A 26,320-nucleotide genomic window follows, 5' to 3' on the forward strand; every position below is an offset into this window, starting at 1 on the left:
GCTTTGCTGCTGTCCAGCTGCCGTTTCTTGTTGTCCCCAGTCACAGTCCTGGTCAGATCCTCTGTGTCCAGCTGTGTTCACTGGGAGGCGATTTGAGCTCAGTGGAGCCTGTGGTGACCCCTCCTGTGCCTTAGCCTGTCAGCTAATAGTGCCACTCAGATGCTAGGCTAACTGGGCTAATTTGCTAATGGCAGCTAGTTATTACATCCAAAAATAGCTACAGGAAAGTGTATAGTGAGCAGCAGTTAGCGGGTATGCTGCCACTTATATTTGTGGAGCTACCTTCGACAGGCAGGCCTATCTTACATTTGCCAAATTTAAAGGGAATATGTGGACTTTTTGAGTCCTAGCTGCAATATTGTACAATATTTTCTTGTAAGCAGGCCCAACATTTCTTTCATATATGTAGACGTTTGTACAAATGTAGACGTTTGCTCACAAAAGGCAGGAAATGTGGATGGAGACAATGCAGGGTACCTTTAAATCCACCCTCAGTATCTGGTGTTAGTCTTTCTACCAGTAGATAGTATGTCTTCTCTTTAACTGTCTTGTTCATGGTGGGTTCACATGAACACATATTGCAGGAATCAAACCCATTACTTACTAACTTAAGTACAGGACTTTCTCCATGACCAAACCATCTAAAACATGTGGTAGTCTCAGAAGGCATACATTTCATATTCAACCACCTGTTTGGTTTTGGGATACTGTCGGCATTTTTGAAAATGTTTATTTGAATTCTATCCCCTACGCATATGATTTGATTTGGAGAGTCAAACAGGCACAATTGAAGACAACCTATATGGACTTGGAAAGTAATTTGTACTAACAAATAAGGCTGAACTTTACTGGTAGGCCTGCTGCACAGTGAGATCTCAGCACACAAACCATTGGTTACAAAATGTCTGTGGACGTTGTGTGTACGTTTTTTTTCTAATGCTCTGGGACATTACTTTGTTGCCATGACATCTTTTTCATACATTTTTTGAGCAGATAAATAATCCCCAAATGGGAATCTGAAAGACTCAGACAGAAAAAGGGGCCTAGGCAAAATCTCTTAAACGGATAATGGTCCCACTCAGTGATTTACACAGCCAGAGGTTTAGCTTTGAACTGACTTCTCTTGCTTTTAGTGTTCAGTGATTTGACCATGGCTTACTGTATGTCTGTCTGTATGGCCTGATGTCTGTCATTTGTCTTGCCTACATTAGTCTTTAGTTTACATTTGTCTATCCTTTTGCCTGGGTACTTGTTGCTTTCCTGCTCTGCTGATGAGTCTGAGCCACGGGAGCTTAGGGTTTCTTCGTCTTTTTGTCCTCTCTGTCGCTGGCTTTTGCAGGATGCAAAATAGAAACCCGCTTCAGGGAAACACCCTTACATGTGCAGTGCGCTAGATTCACTTGTTTCTCCTAAAACATTGCACACTTTCTCCACACATCAATTCAGAATAAAAGAGACACATAACCATAAATGCTGGAGTCAAGGAAAATCCAACTCAGCATTTGTTCATGGATTTTTTGATTTACCACAGATGAGCTCCAATTGTGTATGAAGAAACTATTTAGAAGAGCCAAAGCACTGGCTTTATTTCTTTTTTTATTCAGGGCCATCACTAATACGCTCCTCCTCTACTACCAACAACATCCCCACTGCAGGCTTTAGCTTATGTAATGGGAGTGGTTTGATGTTTGTAGTGGAGGATTAGTAGTGCCTTTCTAAAACATGAAAACTCTAAATGTCCATCTTGGAAGTCTGCCCTGGACCAACGCTACAATTCTGAGCGGACATACTAATGAGGGAGTTTGCCCTGGAAGCATTCAGAATGGCATGGTGCTGCAACTTCTCTCAAAGTCTTAATGATAAGGGACTTTACGGTAATAAATAGCAGAGGAGGGTCAGAAAATGGGGAGGGTTATGGAATATTCATTGTTTTTTTTGTTGAAGGTAGTCTTGCTTTTTTAGGAGAACAGGTGAGGGTCTCTTAATTTGTTTTTCACCCTAGTCTTATATTTTATTTAACGTTTGCCTTTCAGATGAATTATAAATGATTTTCTCATCAAATCTTGGTTTAAGGGTACATCATCTAAGATTCTTCATGCTTCGCCACTTTGGCTGTGTTTCCTCTGCATGGTAGAGCTCACCCTGACTTGCTTTTGGTACCAGGTACCACTCTCTATTTTCCACTGCAGATATAACCCCCTCAATATACGGAGAATATCTTTGCTGATTGTCATAGCAATTACTATAAAATACTACGGCCTAATCTTCAGTGCCTCCGAAAACACGCAGGATCAGTGGAGGATATTGTTTCCTTCTGAGATCTTTTCATCAGCAACAGATCAGAGGACCATCTGCAGTCCGTCTGTTGACCCATTACCTCTTTTCAAACAAGACGTTCAGGTGCTAGTTCGGAGCCAGTGCCTACTCTGAAACCAGTTATTTGTGTTTCACCAGCTGAAGAACTGGCTCTTGCTCAGGTTACTGGTTCCAGAGTGGCACTAACACTTTTCTGGTTTAGAATAAATAACCACTCACGTCAGGGGCTGAGGAAGGGGTTAACGTGACCAAGGACCAACTGAAACCACTTATCACCATTTAAAAAAAACAGAGCTTGCGTAGCATGTTCTGACTTATCCATGGGAGAGTCAATAAAATGCTTTGACTATTTTCACTTATCAAAGCAACAGTGGTCTGAGGACCTGTCATGTTCCGATGTCAATGTTGGCACACAAAGCCAGGAGCAACACCTCTAAAGACTCAATATAGTTGCTAACAGATTTAGTGAGTGAATGATGTGATGCTCTTTGGAAAAGCAAACTGGTTCGTAAAAGGTTTGCTGGTTAAAGGAACTCCAAATCTGGGCTGAGTAAATAAAAACTTTGCGGTCTCAATTTGCAGTCAGTATGCAAGATGTCCATTTTGCCCCAGTGGTGATTGTCTTTGACCATAAGTGGACTGCTGCGTTGTCAGTCCACTGTTCGGTATCAGCTCACCTTGCTTGGAACCACAACTGAAGTGATACCAAAACCAAGTGCTATCCGGATCTTTTGGCGATGGAAAACCAAAAGTAAAATTGAATGGTTCCAAGCAAGTTGAGTAAAGTGGAGTCATATCAGTTCAAATGCAGTATTTTAGTTATCAATGGTGAAATTGTTCTGGCATTGTTAGATTGTTTTGAGTTATTGGTGGAAGGGGGGATGGTTAAAATTAAACAATTAAACTTCTTTTAAAAAGTGAAACGTGATGTGTAGCCCCCTCCCACAGCAAACATTTTCATACAGTCCATTATTTATATCATTGTTCATAATCTCATTGTTGTAATTACGCATTTTCTTAGCAGCTGTATTGGATAAAAACTGAAGAATTATAATCACCAAAGCTGAGACCTCTGCTGGCACAAACTGTGTGAGAAACTTGACCTTGTGTTGTCTAATCTCCCTCTCCCTCCCCATTCCTCTCACACACAAACACAGACAGTGCTCCGACATGCAAGTGCTGACATGGTGAAACAAAACATTAATAATTCATAAAATAGCCAATTTCAACTCCGGCACAGGCCTCTCTTTCTCACTACTGTGCCTCACAATCAAATATTTTGAGGTTTAAAGAAGCCAGTGAGGCTACTATGCAATAATATAGATGCATATGAACTACGGACTTTGACTCCTCAGAAGCTAGCGGCTGAATTTTAAACCGCTTTCAGCAGAAAGTATGACTACTGGTCTACTACTGGTAAGAAAAAAGTACAGTTCAAACAAAAGATTGACAGATTTCGACAAGTGGTTCCTCCTGCCGTATCCTTAGAGTGAAATACAGACCCTGAGAGACGGATGGGTTTTAACCTAGAAATAGAGAACAGAGGTGTACATTTGTTAAAGAGACAATTATGAATTCAGCCTGGGGGTTGGCACGTGATCAAATCGCTGCGCCTCTGTGATGTTTCCGCAGCTTTGATCTCTGTGCGTTAACTCTTTCTGTGCGGTTGGCCCGGCCCGGGTTACAGGCCCATATGATTTCGGAGCGCTTCCTGTTGGCCTGCAGGCAAAATCAGTGAAATCGTTTTGGCATGCGAGTTGTGAAGCGGATTCTCCTCACAACTGTAGGCCTGGGGTGGAGGCCTTCATATATCCAGAGGTCTATTTTTTTCAAAACAGCTGTGACAGGCTCATATTGAAAATGATGAGTGGTGGATAACTTAATCTGCTGTTGCTGCGGGTATAGCATTCGGCCTTTTTTCGTTCAAAAGGCGCAGCTGTAGTGGGAAAAAAACCAGTAGTGTTACATTCTCACTGGATGAGTTTCCATTTAAAGTGTAAATGAGTTTGATTTTGGAGGAATATCCCCACCAACAGTCTGCCTGTGAGACTGTATATTTCAGCACCATGGAGAGCGACAGACTCATCGGAACAGCAGCCCTGTGCCCCACTGAATATTTGATTTACTCAGGCAATACTGAGTGAGGCTTGTATATGCATCCTAGAAATCACAATAGCAGAAATCGCAAAACCCACACTATCTTGTGTATTTCTTCACCCAAGCACAGTTTAAAATTTCTGCCTAAACACCATCCTAAAACTAAAGCTGTTCAATGCAACACTTCCGCCAAACAAACAAACAAATAAAAAAAAAAATAACATTGTGAAGGATTATATGAAAAAGGTGTTGATTTGACTTGTTGAGGCTACAGTTTGTGCTGCTGCTGAAGTGTTTTGTGTTATACTGAAGGTTCGTCAACCTACCTCATAACGGGTAACTCCCCCAATCTTACAAATTAATGTGTGTTTACAGGTTTTGAGGAGTCCTGCTGTAAAAAAAAAAGTAGTAGGAAGCCTTTTGTGGCTCCAGAGGAAGCTGCGTGTAATCTGATAAGTGTCCTCCAGTGATGTCATTCAGTCACATTGCGTTGTGGGTAGGTTTTAAGAAGCAGTCAGCTGGTAGCCTCCTCTGGAGCCACAAAAAGGCTTTATACTACTTTTTTGCATATGTGATAGTATTTTCCCAAACCCCTTTGTGTTAGTTACACTTTAATGGGGTGGACAAAATGTTAGAAGCACTGTGTTTACCAACACTAAGGTAGCTCTAACACCTGCTAGTTTGAAGCTGCATAATATTTAGAATTTATTTCCTTGATTTTCCTACTCAATACATTTATCGGGATAAGAGAAATGTGCAGTGTTAAAAGGTAGCTATGTTCGATTCTCATACTACAGTACATGCTAACTCTATACAGTATATACTTAATAACTGACAGTATGCTGTTTTTGCAGTTGGTATACAGGACATCTACACACATTTGACAGCTTTATAGCTATGGGAAAAAATTAGTCTTCAGTCCAACAATTGGTTAGCTTAGTATAGCATCACGTAAAGACCCATAACAAGGGGAGATAGTTAGCCTGGCTCTGCGCCTAGAAAGCTTATTAATTTACCTTCTGTATCATGTTTGTTTATCAGTATTTAATACAAAGTGTATAAATGCAGTTTTATGTGGGTGATGTGCCTGACTATTTCTTTGCCAGGAAGGCAAGGACTCTGGCTGCCTAGCAACCTCATGATGACGACAGACTTGAGCAAACACTGCCACAAACTCTCTGTTAAACGGATATGGATTAAATGAGAAGGTATAACGAGTTAATTAATAAGCTTAAGAGCTGCTGGTAGGTGGATCGGTGTCACATGAGGAGATACCAGGGCTATCCGTCTCCCCCTTTCTCCAATATGCATGCTAAGCTAAGCTAATCAGCTACCTACACATTAGGGAGACAAATATGACAATTGTATTAATCTTTTCATCTCACTCTCGGCGATACATTGAACTATTCCTTATAAATACCGTTGCCAGTTGAATGTAACAAAGTGGTTACCTTTAGTTTGCTGCAGGTTTTCTGTAGCTGTTTCATCTCCATTCAAAGTTCAGTTTTGGTTTAAGCAGTTTCATTTTAAGTTGAGCAGCCGCTCAGTTTAACTTCACTGGGGTTTTTGTACGCATAATGATTTGTTTTCATCTTCTGTTCTATTCCTAGTGTGAACACAATACATACTTGAAACCTACTTAGAATTCTGAATGCTGTACGAATTTGGGACACATGTATTGTTTTGCTCGTTCAGCGTCATTATAAACTTTAGCTTCAGTAATCTTTTTACTAGGTGTGTGACCTGCAGCAGACAGGGCCTTTTGTCTCTCTGTCTGGCTCTACCGCTTTCTGCACTGTCAGCAGAAACACAGGTGATGCTGTCTGCCTCTACATACTCAGGACTGTCTCTGTCTCACTCCCCTGCTCAAACATGCTGCTAGCCTTTTAATAAAATTGTAATCTTATCACGCTGTTGCACGGGTGTTTGTGTGCGTCTGTGTGTGTGTGTGTGTGTGTGTGTGTGTTCTTTGATCTGTGTGTCATATGGTCGTACAGCTGTGTACTGACACGATTACAAAGGCCCAGCCAGATGTGCTGTCCAGCTGTCTATGACACAGCCTGTTTGTTTGTGTGTGTGTGTGTGTGTGTGTGTGTGTGTGGTTGAGGGGCAAGAGACAGCATATCATCCTAATGACGAGGGCAGGTTAGGAAAGAGGCTTTGCAACAGCACTGTAGATGTGCCTGTTGTGTGTGAGCGTGTTTGAGGGCGTCTTAGATCGTAAGCAGAGATACAATTGGCTTATAACATCAGATTCATTGAGCACTTCCCACTTCACTGACACTTGAGCCCACAAGGGAAATGTTTGTGTGTGTTTGCGATGGAGATGGAGAACGTTGCAGTCCTTATATGGTCATGTAGTTAGGTTAGAGTGAGTGCGTTTGCTTCAGAATGAATCAGAGTGCTGTTACATCAGAGGTACGGGCAGGCGGGATGGATCACTTGCACTCCTATTGGAACACACACTTCCGTTTGAGCAGGCTGGTTTGTGTGTGTGTGTGTGTGTGTGTGTGTGTGTGAGAGAGAGAGAGAGACAGAGAGAGAGAGAGAGAGGGAGAAATGACGGAAGCAAACACACACACACAAACACACACAGATGCCCTACTTTTCAGCATCATGGGGATGTAAGGACTATTATGCAGCAGTATGTGCGGGTGCTAGTGCAGAGGCATGGTGTGAATGAATGGGAATTGATGGACAGGCAATAGTAGGCCCCTCCCACCATGTACAGTACTACTCTTAAACTAATACCTAACTCAAATTATTTCCTCCACTTTAAGCAAAAAAACTGTATAAGATGCTGTGGAAACTAATTAAAGAGGGAATAAATTCACACACTGTATGATTAATTCAATGTCCAGGACTATATAATGTTGCAAAATGGAAAAAGAAAGAAAAAGCTCAGGTCATGTTGAGCTTTTCAAAAATGTTTCACCATAAACCGCTCTAAAACACACATTTAGGGCTAAGTCGAAAGTATGCAAAATTAACAGTCACCACTTTGTCTCAAACTGGCAGACAGAACATTTGCATCCAGTGAGGAAGTGAATTCATAACTTACCTTAGCAAGGAGTCAGCGAAGACGAAGCTGTCACAGCCACAACCAATAGCAAAGACATTTGTGTGGTTGAATCCTCAAACAGACTACAAACTGAGTTGCATGTTCCAACCTGATATACCCACATTCAGTACCGGCAGGCGATGATCATTCACCTGCACTTGCATGTGTGTGAGCGTGCCCTTCTAAGAAATATCCACCAAGTAGCCTAAGCAGAATATAAAGTAAATACAAGAATACAAGTTCTAAAAGTTGCTGGGCCTCTCTACAGCACTGACCGCTGAACTGCTGTAGATTTTGTCGATATTTCAAATAGGCATGATGATCCCATCGACACTGTCATCACTGTGTGGTAGGACTTCGAGGTGATTAAAAATGGAATAGTCATCTTCTTTACCAGCATTAGACCTACCTTCCTAGCTAGCCCCATTATCAGATTTATAGCAGAACTAGATTACTAATCCCAAAAGCCCTTTTTTGAGGTGTCCTGTCAACCATTAAAAGACATCTCCTTTACAATGGTGCTCTATGGGGAAAGTACTCTCTGAGATGAAGGAAGATTTTTGGCTACAATTCCACAAGTGGCCACTTGGCAAAGTAGAAGGCAGACTGGCACAGCCATTGCCGGTCTAAATTATACATCCATGGCCCCGTTTTGGACTGACACATCCCCTACATAGGAGACAGTCCCCAAAGGTCCCATAGAAGAGCACAGGGAAGCAGACAGCCGTATGCTGCACAGTAATGAATGTCAGGTGGTAGCCAAACAGTCACTCTGCATCCTTCTGGCTCATATAAAAAATAAACGATTTAACATGTATGTAAAAGAAAATATGTTCATAGAATTTGGATTTGTATTTTTTCCCCCCTCTCTCTCCAGGAACTTTTCAGGGCCAGTGGGTTGGCGGGATGCGACATGGCTATGGAGTTCGTCAGAGTGTCCCGTACGGCATGGCGGCCGTCATCCGTTCCCCACTCCGTACCTCCATAAACTCTCTCCGCTCCGGTTCGGAGCACAGCAATGGTACAGCTCTGCTGGACCGGACCGGGGCAGTGGTTCCTGGTCCGCCTCCTGTTCCCGGTACACTAACCACCAGCGTGTCCATGTGCAGCACGGGCAGCAGCGGCAGCAGTCCCGCTGTGTCACGTGGAGGCTTCGTGCTGACGGCACACAGCGAGGCGGAGCTGCTGAAGGGGAAGAGAAAAGGCGGGTTGTTCCGGAGATCCATCCTTTCCGGGCTCAAGCTGAGGAAGTCCGAGTCCAGGAGCTCTCTGGCCTCCCAGAGGTCGAAACAGAGTTCATTCAGGAGCGAGGCTGGGATGAGTACTGTGTCCTCTGCTGCATCTGATATCAACTCTACTATCAGGTAGTGACAGGAGAAGGTGATGGAGGGGGTGGGTGAGCAAGCTCTACTCAGTCAGGGAGCGGTATGGTCTACTAGGTAGTGAAGTTTGCTTTTAAATTGAAGAACTAGAATATAATCACAAGGATACAATGGAAAGAAACATTTTATATAGATCACATCGGCCATTTTCCTCTGACGCGACACTCAGGGTTGGAAGCTCAAATGTTGTACTGCCGTGTTTTACAGGGAAAGTCATATAATAGTTCATTTTCCTGCTTTCTGATTGATTAACAACTATAAGGACAATGGATAGATAAATCTGGAGGGACATCGTACCATATTTCAAGGCTTTGATGACTTATTAGCTTACATTAGCATTCAGTCACATTTTAGCTAACGCTACTGTTTGATACAATACTGTTTTACATGATGCGATTAGGAAAAATTAATTAAAGAATTAAAATTAATTCATAAATATCAACACACATCTTTGAGTCTTAACGTTTGTCTAAACTGGAATTGAAACAGGTAAGATATAATCAAATGGTAATGTTATCTACAGCGTTCTTGAAAGCTAACATCAGCAAACAAGTTATCAAATCTTTTGTTTTACCTTGAAATATGGCCAGATGTGCCTCCAGATTTTCACTATCCATCATCTTTTTAGTTGCTGATCAATTTGGAAGCTATGAAATAACAATTTGTCAGATTGTCGGTAAATTGTACCAAAATTGTTTCCAGCCTGAGACGTTGGAGGAACATGGAAAAGATCTATTGCAACCCCAAAAAATATTCTAAGCTAATGAGGTAAAACTTAAAATATATTGCCTTTATTAAATATTGTCACACCCTTGCTCAAGTCTCCAAATCCTCAAGTCTCTTGGCCACAATCCCCCTTTTCACACAGAAGCATGTCAAAGGAGTTTTAAGGCTGTTTCATGGCACCATTAAAATATTACAAACATACTGTATTGGCTGACACTGAGAAGAGTTTATCATATCAACTCTGTCATGATCTAATAAAATGAACTAACGTGCGGAGCAAGGTAGAGTGAGCGGACAAGGAGGCGTGACGTAGGGAGAGAGTGAACTGTCCTTCATCTGGAGGGCATCAAGACAACAACAGGCACATGTCCCACTTTAGTGTCTTTAAAATGGATTGGCATGCAGTACTAAGTGGCCTACAGGTCAGTTTCCTGGTCAGCTGGCCTGGAGCCTGAAAAGTTTCCAGTTTAACGTTGTGTTATCCAGTCATAAGCCTGTCATCTTTGTCTCTCTGCTCTGATGTCATCTTTGAATATTTTCTAGCAGACATGTTGCACCAGCTCAGAGTCAGTCACACAGAGCATATTATGCAAGGTACTCTGAATGACACAGTAGAAGCATGTTTCATGTATTGAGTAAACAGCAGTGTTATTGTCTTTAATGTGCTGAATCAATCGTGTGCCACTCAGTATTAAATTCCAGGTACGCTGGATTTAGGTTGCTTATTTTTAAAGCCAATTACCTGGAGGCAAGAGTCAGCATCTCCTAACCTGTGTGTTGGCAAACAAACCCGTTAGGAGCTGACAGCAGCTAATCAGGTCTGGTTAAGGACTGGCAAAGCTAACAAGCTAACAAGAAAATTCTAGGTTTTTCTTCTAGGTTTAATTAATTTGTATGTTATATAATACAGATGATCAGTGATTTAATGGAGTTTATATCATTTGATGGTGCACATTCTGAACATAGTATAGCAAAAACTCTTAAGTCGGGCCAGTGAAAACATACTGAAGGGAAGACAGATCATTAATTGATGGTCTTAGGAGACAACAAGATGAAAACAAGTCGATGTGAATTCTAGTTGAACAAGACACTTGTTATTCCCCACCAACTTCAGACGAGCTCTACACTGGCTGACCATGAGGGAGTGTTACACCAAGGACTGGTATCGTATAAATAGACAGGGACAAGAGAATAGGGAAAATATCTGTGAAGCTTTGCCAGTGTTTTGTCTGTTCTCAGGTTTTGAGATGTACATTCCCTATAAGCCATCTTGAAAAAAAGTAGCCTTCCCAATTTGGGATTCTTGGATTTGATCATGACCCAGGTTTAAATATTTCTGAATTATCAAAGGAATAATTAAACGTTTTGGGAAAAGACCTCACTAGCCTACTTTCTGAGTGAAGATTGATATCAATCTCAGGCCTGTGTGATAAGTATGTAGACTTATCATAGACCTAGCATAGCATAAAGGCTTGAAACACGAAAAAACATCAAGCCTTTTGAGAGTCTCTGACTATATATATATATATATATATATATATATATATATATATATATATATATATATATATATATATATATATATTACATATATAATATTACATTGCTGCATACGCTCTTTGCAGACGTCTTCCGATTCATTGTGACCAGCGGATGTTCATTATTGTAGCAACGAGGAGCTAAATATCTGGGTCTGTGTTGAATGCGTCCTCCAAGTGGACTCCTGCAAGGCCTGGATTATGATTGTAACAGACGTGTGTACAGCTACCGACACTACACTGACGTTCAGTAGTTCTGTTTGTACTAATTTCTGGAGTTTGCTTTGAGGACATATTTCACATGCACGTAGCTTGTTGTAGCTCATAATCCTACTGGCTCTGTGTACACCCCCAAAGAAACAAAGAAATAAACATCATGTTGACCCTAGTACACTATTGTGCAATCATGGAAAGTATATTTTCAGTTTATACTGAACATAACTTCGCTATAGTTTGGGAATATAATCCAGTTACAGAACTCCAGGGTCTTCATTTCAGTATAAGGTGGATGTTAAATTGATTAAATATACGACACAACTCCTCATCAGCCTTAGACATTAACGTTCTATCTGCTATCGATGTGCAGCACTTGCTCTGTCACATTGTGTTAGAACTCTCACTGCTTACCTGCCACCAAACCTGCTTTGTTTTCTCAAAGTTGTATTAGCACTTACGGTTGTTGTTCGAGTAAGCCAACCAAACCAAAGTAACCTCTCACCTTTCCAGTCTCGGAGATGCAGACGCAGAGCTAGCTGTCGCTGACGATGATGTTGACGCCACGGCAACGGAAACCTACTGCGGAGAATGGAAGAACGACAAGCGAACAGGGTATGGCGTGAGCCGGCGGTCCGACGGGCTACAGTACGAGGGGGAGTGGCTTAGCAACAAGCGTCATGGCTATGGCTGCACCACGTTTCCCGATGGCACAAAAGAGGAAGGGAAGTACAAACAGAACATCCTGGTCAGCGGCAAAAGGAAGAACCTGATCCCCCTCCGGGCCAGTAAGATCAGGGAGAAGGTGGACCGAGCCGTGGAGGGAGCACAGAAGGCTGCCGACATCGCCAGGCAGAAGGCGGAGATCGCTCTGTCCAGGTAAGGACTTTGTGTTGTTCGCTTGTTTCTTATTTCCTTCAGTTCCTTTGATGTAAGTAAAAGCCAACCAGTTTCAATTCTTAGCTTCTTCCTATGAGGGATGCAGCCCTACATGAGCAACAACCTTTTTGCTAAAATTATTATGTTTGAAATGGATGGGGATCGGTTGGAATAGGTGATGTCAGGTACATCTGCACATAAATCAGGATTTAGAAACAATGGATCAGGTTGTGATGACGGGCATTGTTTGCTTTTGTTGCCAGCACCATCAATCAAATCTGATGAAATCCCACTCACAAAGTCCTGATGAAGCAGATACATTTTATGGACTTTGGGTCTGAACAAATATTAATGAATGATGTTTTTTTCCTCAACTTAAACTTTGTGTGCTCCTGTTTAGTTATAAATATTTAATGTTGTAATGATAATTAGGATCTGAAACATTTTCGGAGGCTTTAAAAACCTCTCTTCAAAGTGCACAAAATAATGAGACTACATTTAATTATTGCAGGACTTAAAATATTCTCTGCAAAGTTGGTAACTCTTTCGGGTTACAGTATTTATCTGCCTGGAAAGAACAATCTGCCACTGTAATCTTACTCAAAAGTCCACAGTTTTACAAATGAAGGCTACAGAATGCTTTCTAAGCCTGCTAATGAGACTGAATTGCCATTTTGTTTCACCTCATTTATTCAGTCACATCGTGTTCGGGTTACTTGATTTCGTTCAGGGGAAGATAATATTTTTATTTCTAACATTTTTTGCACTGCCCCTGGATTTATTTTCAGAGTTTTTCACGCCATTTTCTTTTAAATAAATTCCCACTGACTTCTCTGGAAGGTGATGCGTCCAAATACCAAACATAAATAATGTCAGGTGACATAGTACAAAGAACAAGAAAGTCCTAGTGGCGACGAGGTTATGGTTGATAGATGGGTCAAACAAAGACGGCACTTTCACCATGTCCCCTCTGACACCAAAAGTCAATGTTGACTTGTTTTAAGTCACATCTGTAAGTTAACAGACATAACACGTTTAACTTACATCATTTAGATAACGTTATCTTTTTCTAAATCTCACGAAGGAGTTCGGTTGCCACAACCTTACCGTACTCCGACTGTTCATGCAATCATGAAGATGACGGTCAGCTGACATTGGATCTGCTCTTAATGGGAAGGACCTTTAATTAAACTGCACTCTATGTTGCCAACATATGCAACAATCTGCACCATGAGATACTTCACTGCAAAAAATACGTTTTTATGATTAATCAAACTTCTTTTTCATGAAGATTTAAGATGCCTTTTTACAGCTTCCTAGTAGTTGTGACAAAAAAAAGTGTGCGCACATTGGTGCACTTTTGCCACTAGCTACTAAAGCTTAAAATCGCTTCACAGTCTCTGGGTCATATAAACTATACAATATTAAACATCAAATTTTCCCATTAAACTATACTGAAGCACCGGTGTCAAGGATGGAGTCAGTAGGTTTTGGCTGTGCAGCAGGGGACTGAGGCCGTCATCAGCTCTGCCATGATAGACAGTATGTTACCTCTTTGTTCAAATGCTTTGTTAAGATAGCCAAAATGTAATAATTCTGTTGCAAATAGATGAATACTGAACCTGATGAACATTATTTGTAAACACTTGCAACACATGGTCTTAACCACAAACACACTAAATGTACAACTGAGGTGAAAAATCAGCGCTGATTGCTGCAGCGGTGTAAACACTGTTGCCTTCTCTTATTGATTTATTTACTGCGGTGACTTCAAATCTGTGAACTTAATTAAACTTTTTTTTTTTCAAATCAACAAAATGATTTATAATTTCCACTTCTTAATTCCAATCATCATATTCCAGTCCTCTACCTCTCTGTTCATCTCTCATCACTCTGTCCTCATACTGTACCGATGTCTACCCCCCCACTGATGGCTCCATGTGTCTGAACCATGGGGGGAGTTGGCTCTATCTGTTAACACTTGTGGCTCCACATCATAATTGAAATCTATGACAGACTTAGAACTGTATTAAGGTTAAGGTGAAAGTAGGGTTAAGGAGGTTATTGTACAAGTGAAACAGTAAGCGAAGCGAGACCATCGGGAGCTGCTAAGACTCTGATGAAGCTGCATTGCTGAATGGAAATGAGAATCTGCTCTCATTATAACTCGGCTCATTGAACTAAAACAATGAGCACAGTTGGGGTGATGATGTTAATGGGCGTGCCCTGACCTTCTTTAGAAACTTTTGGACAGGAATATAAAGTGACATTTTTTGTTTATCAGCTCAGGACTCAAATCAGAAGTTAATTAGCTGTCCAGGGACCTGCAGTCATGGATACACATTGATACTCATGTCATGTGGGGACCCTTCAGAAGTAGGCCTATGACCCATTTTGGTCCCAGACCTTGTTGTTTCAAGGAACCAGGTTATAGGGCCATGAATATAGTAGTTCTGGGGCAGCACTTGCTGTCAAAGGTTTTTTTTTTTTTTTAAACCACATATGATGGAGTTTGTACAGCGGTGTTTGGATAAGGAAATTTGATAATTGTCAAGGTGAACATTTCCGAGCAAGCCAGGGTAGCAAGCAATTTGGCTGCGAGCGTCAAAGGAATCCCATTTCACAGTTAGATTTATATCCACTACAAGATGCCAATCGTGACAAGCAAAACAGATGGTCACCAGTAAAATGTCTAGTTCCCCAGTGGCTGTACTTATTGGCAGTATTTAGATCTAATCAGTATTTCCCTGATATTGGCCCAACAGCCTTAAGTATTTAAAATTTGAGAAAAGTGACCTTATTTGGTCCATTGTGTAGAATTTAGGAGGATCTATTGGCAGCAATAGAATGTGATATTCATTGTTGCATCAGAGTATAAAAGCCTAAAACTAAGAATTGTTGTATTTTTTGTTATTTTAGAATGAGCCTTCTATAGCTACAGAGGGAGCAGGTGCTATTCCACAGAGTCAGCCATGTTGCTCCGCCATGGTTCTACAGTAGCCCAGGTTGGACAAACCAAACTTTGGGTCCAGAGAAGGCTTTTTCATTTTTCTCAGTTTTTGCAGCCACAGTAGGGGTTGGTGAGTTGAGGGGTATTCCGTTGTATGCAATCTGAAAGCTCAGCAATAGATGCCGCTAAATCCTACTCAGTTTATCTTTTGGCTCTGGCCTAAAGGTTAAAGTACCATGCTTTTTGGACAATAGAGGGTCAATAGTTAAATACTTTGACAGAATAAATCTGGGTGGGTAATGTGAAAGAGCAGTGCTGAATCAGTGCTTGGTATCAGAAAAACTTGAGGATCAGTACACATAGCTTGTATCAATTCAACAAAAAGTGTTGTATGTGCCTAAATAGATGTATTCAAATAAATAGTTTGACAATTTGGGGAATGCATAGCGTTAGATAAGACAGTTGATACCATTTTCATGTTTGCCGTCAACGCTAAACATGCAGCTAGAGCCAGTAGGTGACCATTGTAGCCAAATTGAACACATTTTTGAAATTCATCATAATCAAGTTGAGTTTAAAGGAGAACTTCGGTCGATTTAAACATGCAGCTTCATTGATCAAGCTACCCTTGACTTGCCAGTACCGAACACATTTGGAACACATATTTAAACATTAAAATACAAAAAACTTGCAATACATTTTTTTCTAAGCTTAACATGAGTAATCAACTGAGAAAGTTTCATGGTGATATCTATTATTAATTTTTTTTACCCTATTCACCTATAGTGTCTCGCCGTAAGCCACTCACATTCCTAGTAACCTTCACTGCACTTAATGATGTTGACCTCTTAGAGTGCTATCAATAGCATAAATGAGTTCCTCATGCCCAGAAGCTTAGAAATACATATTTGGTTTACATTTCTATCACATTTAGATCCTAAGATACACACATTTGCAATTTTGTGCATGAAAATGACATATTACAGAGGTCAATGACCTCTAGCTGACCTCAGAGGTCAAATTGAGAATGCCTCCACATCTTAAATTAAAGCTTCAGCCATCAAGAACAAACCCTGAAAGTTTCATACTTCTTTCACAAAGAGCAAGATTATTGAGCTTAACAGCTCCACTATTAGGTTTACTATCTGATTAACAGTTGACCTTGGAACACATCAATATAATGTGTTGCACTCTGACATAATGGTCAATAACTGTAACATGTATACACAGTCTATGTACTGTATACTGTATATCCTTGTGTTTGCATGTGGTCAACAATAGATCATGTGGTTTCTTCAACTGGCTTAAATGGACAAGCTCTATAAGAAGAAGACAGAGAAAGAGCGTGACAAAGAAATTTTGAGAGAGAAGACAGAGATGAGGAGAGTGTAAAAGTTGGACTGACAGAGAAAAGGACAATAAGAAAGTGAAACAGAAAAAGTTGGAGAGAGTGAGAGAGATTTCCGCATTACGCCAACAATGTTGGCAGGCAGCCTGAGGGAGAGCAGAGGCTGAACCAGAGGCTCTCTCTCTCACACACACATACACAAACACACACATGCACCGGCTCTTCCTTATATGCTTATAAGCTTACTTGCGTACTGATGTATGTGAATGCAGCTGCTGAGCATGCCTCTATTTGTTGAGCTACATGCAAGAGGATACATGAGCTGAATGATTAAAGATCCAATCCTATTAGTCCTGATAACAGGGCGGTCTGACCACAGCTCGCTCCAGCTGCTCACCTCACTCCTCTCACATTGTTGATACGCTTTAAAGAAAAACAAGGAAAGCCAAAAAGAAATAGAGGAAAATTAGAGATAGACAAAACATCAGTCACACATATATCATCATTAGGTCTTGTGCAATCCTTGTTTTTTAATGGATACAGTAGAAGCGATTGGTATGTTTTACAACTATCATAACGACCTATCACACCTGCAGTGAAGGTTGTCACATAATGTTCAGACCTGAAGCTTCGCCGGAAATACCCTGATGGATGGACCAACACATGTGTAGCCTGATTCTAGTCTGTACCCACACAGTATGAATGACTAGGAATGGCAAATGTTCAGTTTTGTTAGGTTGTATCTAAATACAACACTTTGTAGAAGCACAAAGTTGAACATTTCTTCCCACTGTGAGAAATGTTTTTTGTCCACAAGTGCAGCAATGAAGACAATAGGCATATATTTTGACATAAATACTACATAACCTTTTAACAAAAGTAAGTGAAATCCAAACTGCCTTTGAAAAATCAGGGCAAAGTATTGTCCAGAGGCGGCTATGCTCATCACAGACCAGCTGGGACAGCCTGTCAGCAATTTTTTAAATATTGTAATACTCCCAAGAGGCTTCAATAGAGGCTCAGCATGGCTATGCAAAGTCAAGTATCCCATTTAAAAGGGTGTCAAAATTCAGTTTCACATTCTCTTATATCTATAGAACAGTCCGTTATAAATTATATTTTTAATGTCTTGCTGTGTGTACAGCAGCAGTTGCACAAAACTTTAGACATGAGTCAATAATCAAGTGACCGACTGAGTGCTCCCCCATTAAATATCCTTATCATAAGTTACAACTCCTAATATCAGCACTGACCCCAAAAATCCAATATTGGTCAACTCTATTATAAATTATATAAGAATATATTAAGGCGTGACATATCCTCACCATACTACTAAAGTAGGTGGGCAGTAATCAAAATGTAATATGCAAAGAGGGTCAACTGGCACAAATAAAAAAATTTACCAGAAATATTTGAAAAAAAAATGTTAAAACAGAAATGTATTAATTTGTGGTTTAATAACTATCAGAACCTATTCTATATTATCCACCACTTTGAAACTGTTCGCTATGATGCATATACTAATGTTTAGGTCATTGGTATGAATAAAAATGGTTTATGTTGTAAAATAATGTTAAAGAGTAATATAACAGAGTTTTGGTTTTGAGTAAGTAGCTATTTATTTCCACTGACCTTGATAAAAATTGATCAAAGGAAAAATAAATGTGAATTCTATCTCAGAATGTGCCTTTTTTTTGTGCATTTGTTTTCATCATGAGCTTGTGGTTTTCACTATAGGGACTGACTGCTATAGTAACTTGTGACCAAAGACTTGTGATTTAGACTGGGCCTGCACAGATAAAACAAAGCAGGCAGCCACCAGAATGCATATATAAGAGTTTTTGTTTTTAAAATAAGGACATCATTTGTGTAAGTGTAAGTAAAGTGTAAGTTTCATATCAGTGTATAGTACAGGAATTGGTCCTTTACGTGTTTAACGTAAGCTAAAACAAACTCTTGAAGCAGGTGGAAACATGCTAGCTATCTACATCAAGGGTCCTTCGATCAACAAAGCAGTCCTATTTACGTATTATGGCTTGAGTGCCTAACATTAAACACAGAGATGTAGAAAGGTTGGCATAGTGGTTCTATTTACTGAAGTTAAGTAACAGCTCATTTCTGTTGACAAAACTAAATCTCTAAAATTGCTGTACTAACAGTTACATTTCTGTCTTTTCCCACTGCCCTAAGCCTGAACAGACTAACTAGCTGCCTGAATTATTAGCTAGTTGGCTAGCTAGAATCAAGTGTCAGACAGCTAACATAATGGCTGTCAGGCCATCGCTAATCTGCTCGGCTGTCATTTGCGCTAGTTGGCTGCCTACATGATAAAACACATCAGCTAAGCAATTTTGGACTTGTTGTAGGGCATAATTTTGTTATTTTGCTGGAGGCTAGCTATTTCCCAACGCTTTCCGTCTGTGTGCTAAGCTAGGCAACACATTTCAGACCTCTACTTGGATGCAGAGGGATGAAATTGATATCAATAATTTGTGTTATGATAGAAAACACTTTTATATATATATATATATATATATATATATATATATATATATATATATATATATATATATATATATTTTTTTTTTTAATTTTTTTTTTAAAAGGTCAGTTACAAGCATGTGTTTAACAGCAGTTGTACTTATGATACATTTCCCATAAACTCTCTGAAAGTGGATCAACCATTTTCTTGGTTCTTGGTTGCTTCTTTGTCACTCTGATGGTTTACCTCTGCGTCCTCTTGGGGTCCATCTATGATACGGCGGGTGTCCTCCCTGTTTCATCTCGTAACAATCATTGTGATGAGCAGGTTGAAATGTTCTGTGGGTTTGAACAATGTTTTCACTGAACACTGAGTTGTAATTTGGACCCACAGGTGGCTCTGTCAGAAAGAAAGACGCACTGTCAGGTCGTGCATACTGCAGCTAATGCATGCTGAGGCGGACTGTGCTCGGATGTTTGGAGGGCAGGAGCTCATGCACAAGGGGGGACTTAAATTATTTTTGGGGAGGGACAGAGTGTCCTTGTTTAAAGTAGGGTGCCTCTTTATGCATGCTTAAAGCAGATAAAACCAGATCTCAATACAAAATGTACTTGAAAAAGCCTGATTCATGAGTAGCAGAGCGACGTCTCTGTGAGGCAAGGCAAAATGCTAACACATCCTTATTTTGTATGTTATCATGGCAACACGTAACTTGTATTAGAAATACAACCAGTTTATATGAGATTTGAAAACCATATCATGCTCAAAGATGAGGTCTTTGAAACAGAAGTAGATTTATATGGCTATGACACTGCTGAATCTCGTCAGCAGTAAGTAACGTGCATATTTAAAGTCATTGTTCTGTTTTCTCTAGTGTTGAGGTAGTTACAGTAGTACAGGAGATTGCGAACAGCACATCCCAGGTTAGAGTATTAGCAGGAGTACCAGTGTAGGAAGCCATGAACAGGAAATGAAGCTGTTGTATCGCCCCCTTCAAAGCCACCAGACTTCTTTGACAAAAATAGCAATTTTACAAATTGCAGAACATGGGAGTTGCTGGTCTACTGCTGCCTGAAGCCATTAGTTTGTGTTATTGTGCCACTTTGGTGAATCTGAACTAAGCCTATTAAACGCCAAAGTCACACAATTTCACACACAATCTAATTGTTAGACCAGGAAGTCCTGTGCTCTGTGAGGTAAAATGACTGTTTTTGTCATGGGAGTCTGTGCGCTTTCAAGAGAGCATTAATGGATGTAACAGCCTTAGTTTTCCATTGCAGTGGTTGTCTGGCAAGGTAAGGAGTGAATATGCTCCAAATATAGCGTACACCTCAACTGATATTCTTTTTTTTAGGTGGCTGAATTACATTTTGCTTCTGCTCCCGTCTACAGCAGATTATTGCTTAGCTTCCCACACTGGAACTCCTGCTTCGTCTCCAACCTGGGGGCGAGCCATATGCCATCTACTGTTGGTAAAACACTGACGATGGATAACAAACTCATATTACCCTACTTAAAAAAAACAAAAAACAGTCCCTTTAACTGATTTGAGGTGTATAGTTTCCTTGGATAGCGGCAGAAATTAAGCACAACACTCAACAATCCTGACGGTACATACAGTAGAGTTGGTATTTAAACCAGCTCTCTGCAGCTCTGTGGTACACTCATGCACACACACACAGAAATGTCTAACCCAGATTCAGACAGCAGCATAGCCCAGGACAGGACAGCCTCTCTCTTTCTTTCTCTGTGTCCCAGAACAGCAGGGTATTTCCTTGTGGAACACCAGGAAAAACCCTGAGAGGTGAAACACAGTCACAGGATAGCTGCTGCAGAGAGTCTAGGAGCTAAATACAAGAACAACAGCAATCTGGTTCAAGGATGAAGAGGCTCTTCGTCCAACTTTCCTGGAGTGTGTGTGTTTCTAAAAATGTTCATCAGCCCCTTTTGAATGTTCCTGTGTACAATCCATGTTAGTAGGAAGAGAGGTCAAAGGTCAGCCTCTGCTCCAGAGCAAAATCCTAGATCTGGTAGAAAATCTGTGTCAGATGTCCACGTGCCTGATGTTACAGTAAATCCCAGATTTGTGTGTGTGTGTGTGTGTGTGTGTGTGTGTGTGTGTGTGTGTGTGTGAATGATACGATGTACCCTGATGGCTGTTGTCACATGTGCTGATGTAACTGATGCGACATCAGGCTACCTGTGATTAGCTAGTACCAGACAAACACACCACTGACTCACTGCGCTTTGTGGACGGAGCCATTCACTGCAATCCTGTGACCTCGTTTCATCAGCGAGCCTAAAGCCCAACACACACTCTCACACGCATGCAAACACACAGACACTAATAGCAGTGATGCAAACCGGAAAGCTCTGTTAGAGATTCAGGTATGAATCATCCTCATCATCATCATCAGCTGGTTCGGAGTAATGACAGAGATGATGGAGGAGCTTAGCATGAGTCCTGGATTAGACTTTCTCTCCCCGTCTCTCTCCTCATCTAACCTCAGTGTGCGTGTTTGCCTTCCTCTGTGTATCGCTTCCATCTCGTGTTTGTTTTGGCTCTCCTCTCCTTCTCTGTCCTCCTTTATCTTGCGTCCTTTAGGGCTTGGTATCTCCGTTCGTTCGCTATGTCCTCTTCAAGGTGCTACATGTTGCACATTAGAGTATTAAGTATGTGATACTTTACACAAATGTTCATTGTCCAATCATAGCTTAGCATTTGATTGGCAAGCCTGTCAATTTTTGGTTATCTCTACACTGATACTTGAAAATAAAGAGATTTGATGGTGGTGCTTCTGTTAATTAGCTTTACAAAAAAAACAAAACAATTATTATAAGGAACCAATTAAACGGTGTGTCTATCAAACTAAAATGAGCATTTAGCTGGAGACGTTAGCACACGTGGCTGCTTACTACCTGCAGTAGTGACCTAGCAATACTAGCCAAGGGTCATGTTAGCTAACTAGCCTATATTAACTTGTGGGACCACAGGTTTTTATAAGAACCATGAACATATGAAACTAGAGTTATGCAACTAACTAATAATAACTAACTTGATTGATCTGTCGATTATTTTTTTAGTCACTGGTTATCATTTATCTACAAAAAATTATAAGAAAATGGAGAATTCAGTGAAAACGAAACAACAAACCTAGACACCATCATGCGATGGGATCACACCGCCATGGTGCACATCAACACGTTCACGCTGTGACCCATGACGAGTCAGTAGCAATTACTATATTATTTCATGAGACCACACCCATCTTTGATCTCAACTACACACCTGCATAGTTTCCTGACTGCATCTTGCACAGCTGTGATACTATCTGTCCACAAAAAACAATTTAACATGCTTCTGTGATAGTTCATATTACAAGATTATCTACAGGAACACATTTTGCCATTACTAAATCACCTTTTTGTTTGACTAAGACTTGAAAACCTCAAATAATCAAGTTACAGTTATATAAAAGAGGAAAACAAAACCTTGAACCAGCATGTATTGTGAGGTGAAATTTTTTTTTGCCTGTTACTTTGGCTTATGAACAAATATCTAATGACATTAACTACAGTTGTACTATGTGTTTAGCTACTTAGGCAATCTTAGCAGGCTAAACTAAGATATTATTGAACATGGTAAACAATATCGAGGCTAAACATCAGCATGTGAGCATGTCGTGCCATTGTGTGCATGTTAAAATGCTGACGTTAGCATTCAGCTTAATGCACCACTCTGCCAAAGTGTGGCCTCATAGAGCTGCTCGCATAGATGATGACTTTTAGTCTTGTTCCTTGATACAGGGCAAAATGCTAAGTTGATTTTAAGAGTTTTTTCTGTTGATATGACTAATCAATTAATCACCTAATCTATTGTTTTGGCACTAGTTGAACTTTATTTAAAAATGTTCAAATGGCAAATGTATGAAAAATCTCTCTGAGTCTCACGGCCTGGGAAATGTAGCTGCTCCCCAGTCCGGTGGTGCAGCAGTGGATACTTCTGTATCTTTTGCCGTATACCAGCTGGGTGAACAGACTGTGGCTGTTTGGGTTATGTCTTTATGTCGTACCCTGTGGGTTATGTGCAGACATCTCACTTGAATTATGTCATTAATGCTCTGCAGACGATACCAGTGATGTTCTGGGTGGTTTTAATCACCCACTGTAGAGCTTTCCTGTGCTTGGCTGTGCACGAACCATACCAGTTTATTTTTCCAGTCAAGATGCTTTCCATTGCTCTGCTGTCAAAGTTGACCAGAATGTGGCTCGGAACTTAGCCTTCCTAAGTTTCCTCAGGAAGTAGAGCCTTTTTTGGGCTATTTGAACTAGGGTGGTGATATATGATAACCAAGAATGGTTCTCACTGATAGTATTTCCATGGAACTTATAACTATTCATCAACCAACTCAGCCCCACTTCTGTAGACAGGGGTGTGTGCCTTTTTGTTTTCTTAAATCAACAATCCTCTCTAATGTGGTCATATCATCACCACAGAAAGTAAAAACAGGATAACTTAGTTAGAGTTATTACCCCATATACAACCATCGTGGAGACAATGGGCTGCCCTGTCTGCTTTCAGACGTATTTTTTCCGTGCAAGTTGCTCACAGTCAAGCCATATTTCTGATAAACCCTGGTCCTCCCTGTCAGAAAGAAGACATTGCTGGTTGAACCCCCTCCCATTCTCCTGCTTTAATGTAGAGGATGTCAATCTTTCAGGCGCCGCTTTAATTACGCTGTCTCACAATTAATCTGGTAATGATTCATTGATGATGAGGACCTAAAACCTTTTCAACACCATCTTCTTTCTTTCTTTTTTCCTTTTCACTCTCTCCCTGTCACACCATCTCCACCTCTTCTTTGTCACACACTCTCCTCCCTCCCTCTCCTCCTCACCTCTCTTTCTTTTCTCTCTTCTTGCCCTGCGTTCTTTTTTTTCCCCTTTTGGACAGGATGTTGTGTTGTATAATCAAGCAAGCCATTGAACAGGCAGCTTTTTCCTCTGCGGGCAGTTGATTCATCCAGAAACAGGTTGTTCCTGGGGAAGACAGGAGTGGGCCAGGAAGTTGTGGAGGGTAGGATGAGAGAAAGAGGGAGAGATTCTTTTGTGTTGTGGCCTGAGCACCGAGGTGAGAGCAGGTTGTGCCAGATTGGCGTGAGTGTGTTTGCATGAGAAGCGGTTTTCCTCCATGACATTTAAACCTTGTGAATATGGAAAAAAGCACATAAAAAATTCCTACATGTGATTATGTCATGTGAAACAGTAGGACAGTCTTCCTCTCTCCTTACACCTCACCTCCCCCACAGCCAGCAAGCACGCACTCACACACATGGCGGTGTTGAGTATACTGTGGGCCTGGCATAGCGGTGCTGGCAGAGAGTGCAGAGAGGGGCAAAGAGAAACAGAGAGGCGAAGAGCAAAAAAAAAAAATCAATAGCCATCGACATGCAACACTGCATCAAGACTGTTACTGCCCAGAGAGAGAAACGGAAGGCATGGAGGGAGGGATGGAGAGGTTATTTTACAGGAGTAGAGAGACCTTCCAAAGACAGAGAAAGACAGGCGATTGGAAACGGAGAGACGTAGGAGAGAGGAGGGTTATGATTGAGAGAATAGATCTGTTTGATAGATGCAGAGAGATAGAAAGAGATGGTGCTACAAGAGGCAGATGAAAAGGGGATTGTGATAGAGACGGTGGGAGCAATTAGGAATAGGCATAAAGGGACATGGGCAGGAATAAAAGAGAGAGCGAAGGACATATGAAAAGGAGGCTGTAAAGGAGCAGTTAGGGAGATGAAGGAGATGTGAAAAAGCCCGACGAGCAGACGCAGCGGGATGAATTATTTTATGATAATAAAGACATTTTCAAGCAAAAGATTACAGCGCCTGTAAACAGATGAATACAGAGGACCTCATCGTGGTGTAGCTCTGTAATTATGGTCCTCCCAAAGCTACTGTGTGAGGTATCATGTAATATGCTTATGCCTACATGCTGTTCAAGATCTTGTGTGTGTGTGTGTGTGCGTGTGTGTTTCTCGCTTTCTGGCTCAGGTGTCTTTTATAATAAGATTTGTCAGCCATAACCAGACACAATAGATAAAGATATCTCAGATATAAAGAAGGCGCTGTATGCTGCATGTGTTTTTAATAATGATACCTGAGGATGCTTCATAAGTTCCCATAGACAAAGGAAAGTCTTTCTGAGGGTTATGAAGACCTGTAAACTGTTGTTGACATACAACATTTTCTCAAATGTTATAGACGGGTTTATGACAGTTTATAACACATTTCTACAAATTGTCCATATAGTCACACAAGTGTACAACTGATACTGGACTTTTGGAGATGATGCTGATCCCAGTATCAGGGAATTTCTGAAATTCTGAAAGTGATGTATCAGTCAATATTCTTATCTACACAGAATAAATACATAAACAATTTTTTTTTTCAGTGATCACCGAAATGTGTTTATCAAACAGTTTTGACAAAGATGTGTACTTAAAAGATAAAAGTTCTCCCTGCTATGGTTTCCATGTTACTGTTGGTGTCACTGGCGAAAACACATTGAGAGAGGGTTGACCATTAATGTTCTATTAAACAGAACAGACTTAAACACAACACTGGCACACTCCATCGAGTGAATGCCCTTCCCTTCACTCTTGGTTAACCTTTCACGCTCCCTCCTCACCTTCTTTGCCTCCTCCATCAGCGGGGGGCAGGGGAGTTTCCACAGTTCTTCCAGTTCTTCCAGTGCTAACTTGGGATGGAGACTGTTTTGGTTTGCAACCTTTGTGCCAAAATGCTGCCTTCATTTTTGCAGGATACCTCCGTCCCAGTGGCAGACAGAATAACATAGTGAAAGTGAGACAGGGAACCAATCTGTATGCAGATGATATTACACTGTGCAACAAGTATTTACTTCAGAATGTGAAGTTAACGCTAAAAAGTTGTCCATTGCCAGTTTAATGGAGGCAGGATATTTTAAAACAGACAAATAGACTCTATTTTCCAAACTGACATCACTGGACTGTAACAACAACATAATATATAGACCGATACCAACATATCTGTGACTAGAGAGTGAGAGTCTCATTTAATGCAAAAGTTGAACATGAACATGAAAGTTACATGCACACTTCTTATTCGTTAGAGGCTGATTGGTGAAATGGTCAGTCTGTAGGGACTTGGCTTGGCGACCATAGGGTTGCCTATTCAAGATCCGCTTGGACCAGTTAGTATGGAGCGAGGACCGGTAGCTAGAGAGGTGCAAGCTCACCTCCTGGGCACTGTAGAGAGGAGAGCACCAAACCCCTTAAATGCTTGCG

The 26,320-nt window shown here is 40.8% G+C and overlaps 1 protein-coding gene across 1 annotated transcript in view; it reads left to right on the forward strand.

The window, feature by feature from the left end:
• jph3b (junctophilin 3b) overlaps positions 1–26,320 on the forward strand; it is a 56,045-nt gene that overhangs the window by 9,749 nt on the left and 19,976 nt on the right. The window contains exons 2-3 of the mRNA XM_030426023.1: positions 8,352–8,838; positions 11,847–12,212. Of these exons, the coding sequence (XP_030281883.1) occupies positions 8,352–8,838; positions 11,847–12,212 (853 nt within the window). The remainder of the gene's footprint in view (positions 1–8,351; positions 8,839–11,846; positions 12,213–26,320) is intronic.

Source organism: Sparus aurata, chromosome 8, assembly GCF_900880675.1.
Source record: "Sparus aurata chromosome 8, fSpaAur1.1, whole genome shotgun sequence".
Lineage (NCBI taxonomy): Eukaryota > Metazoa > Chordata > Actinopteri > Spariformes > Sparidae > Sparus > Sparus aurata.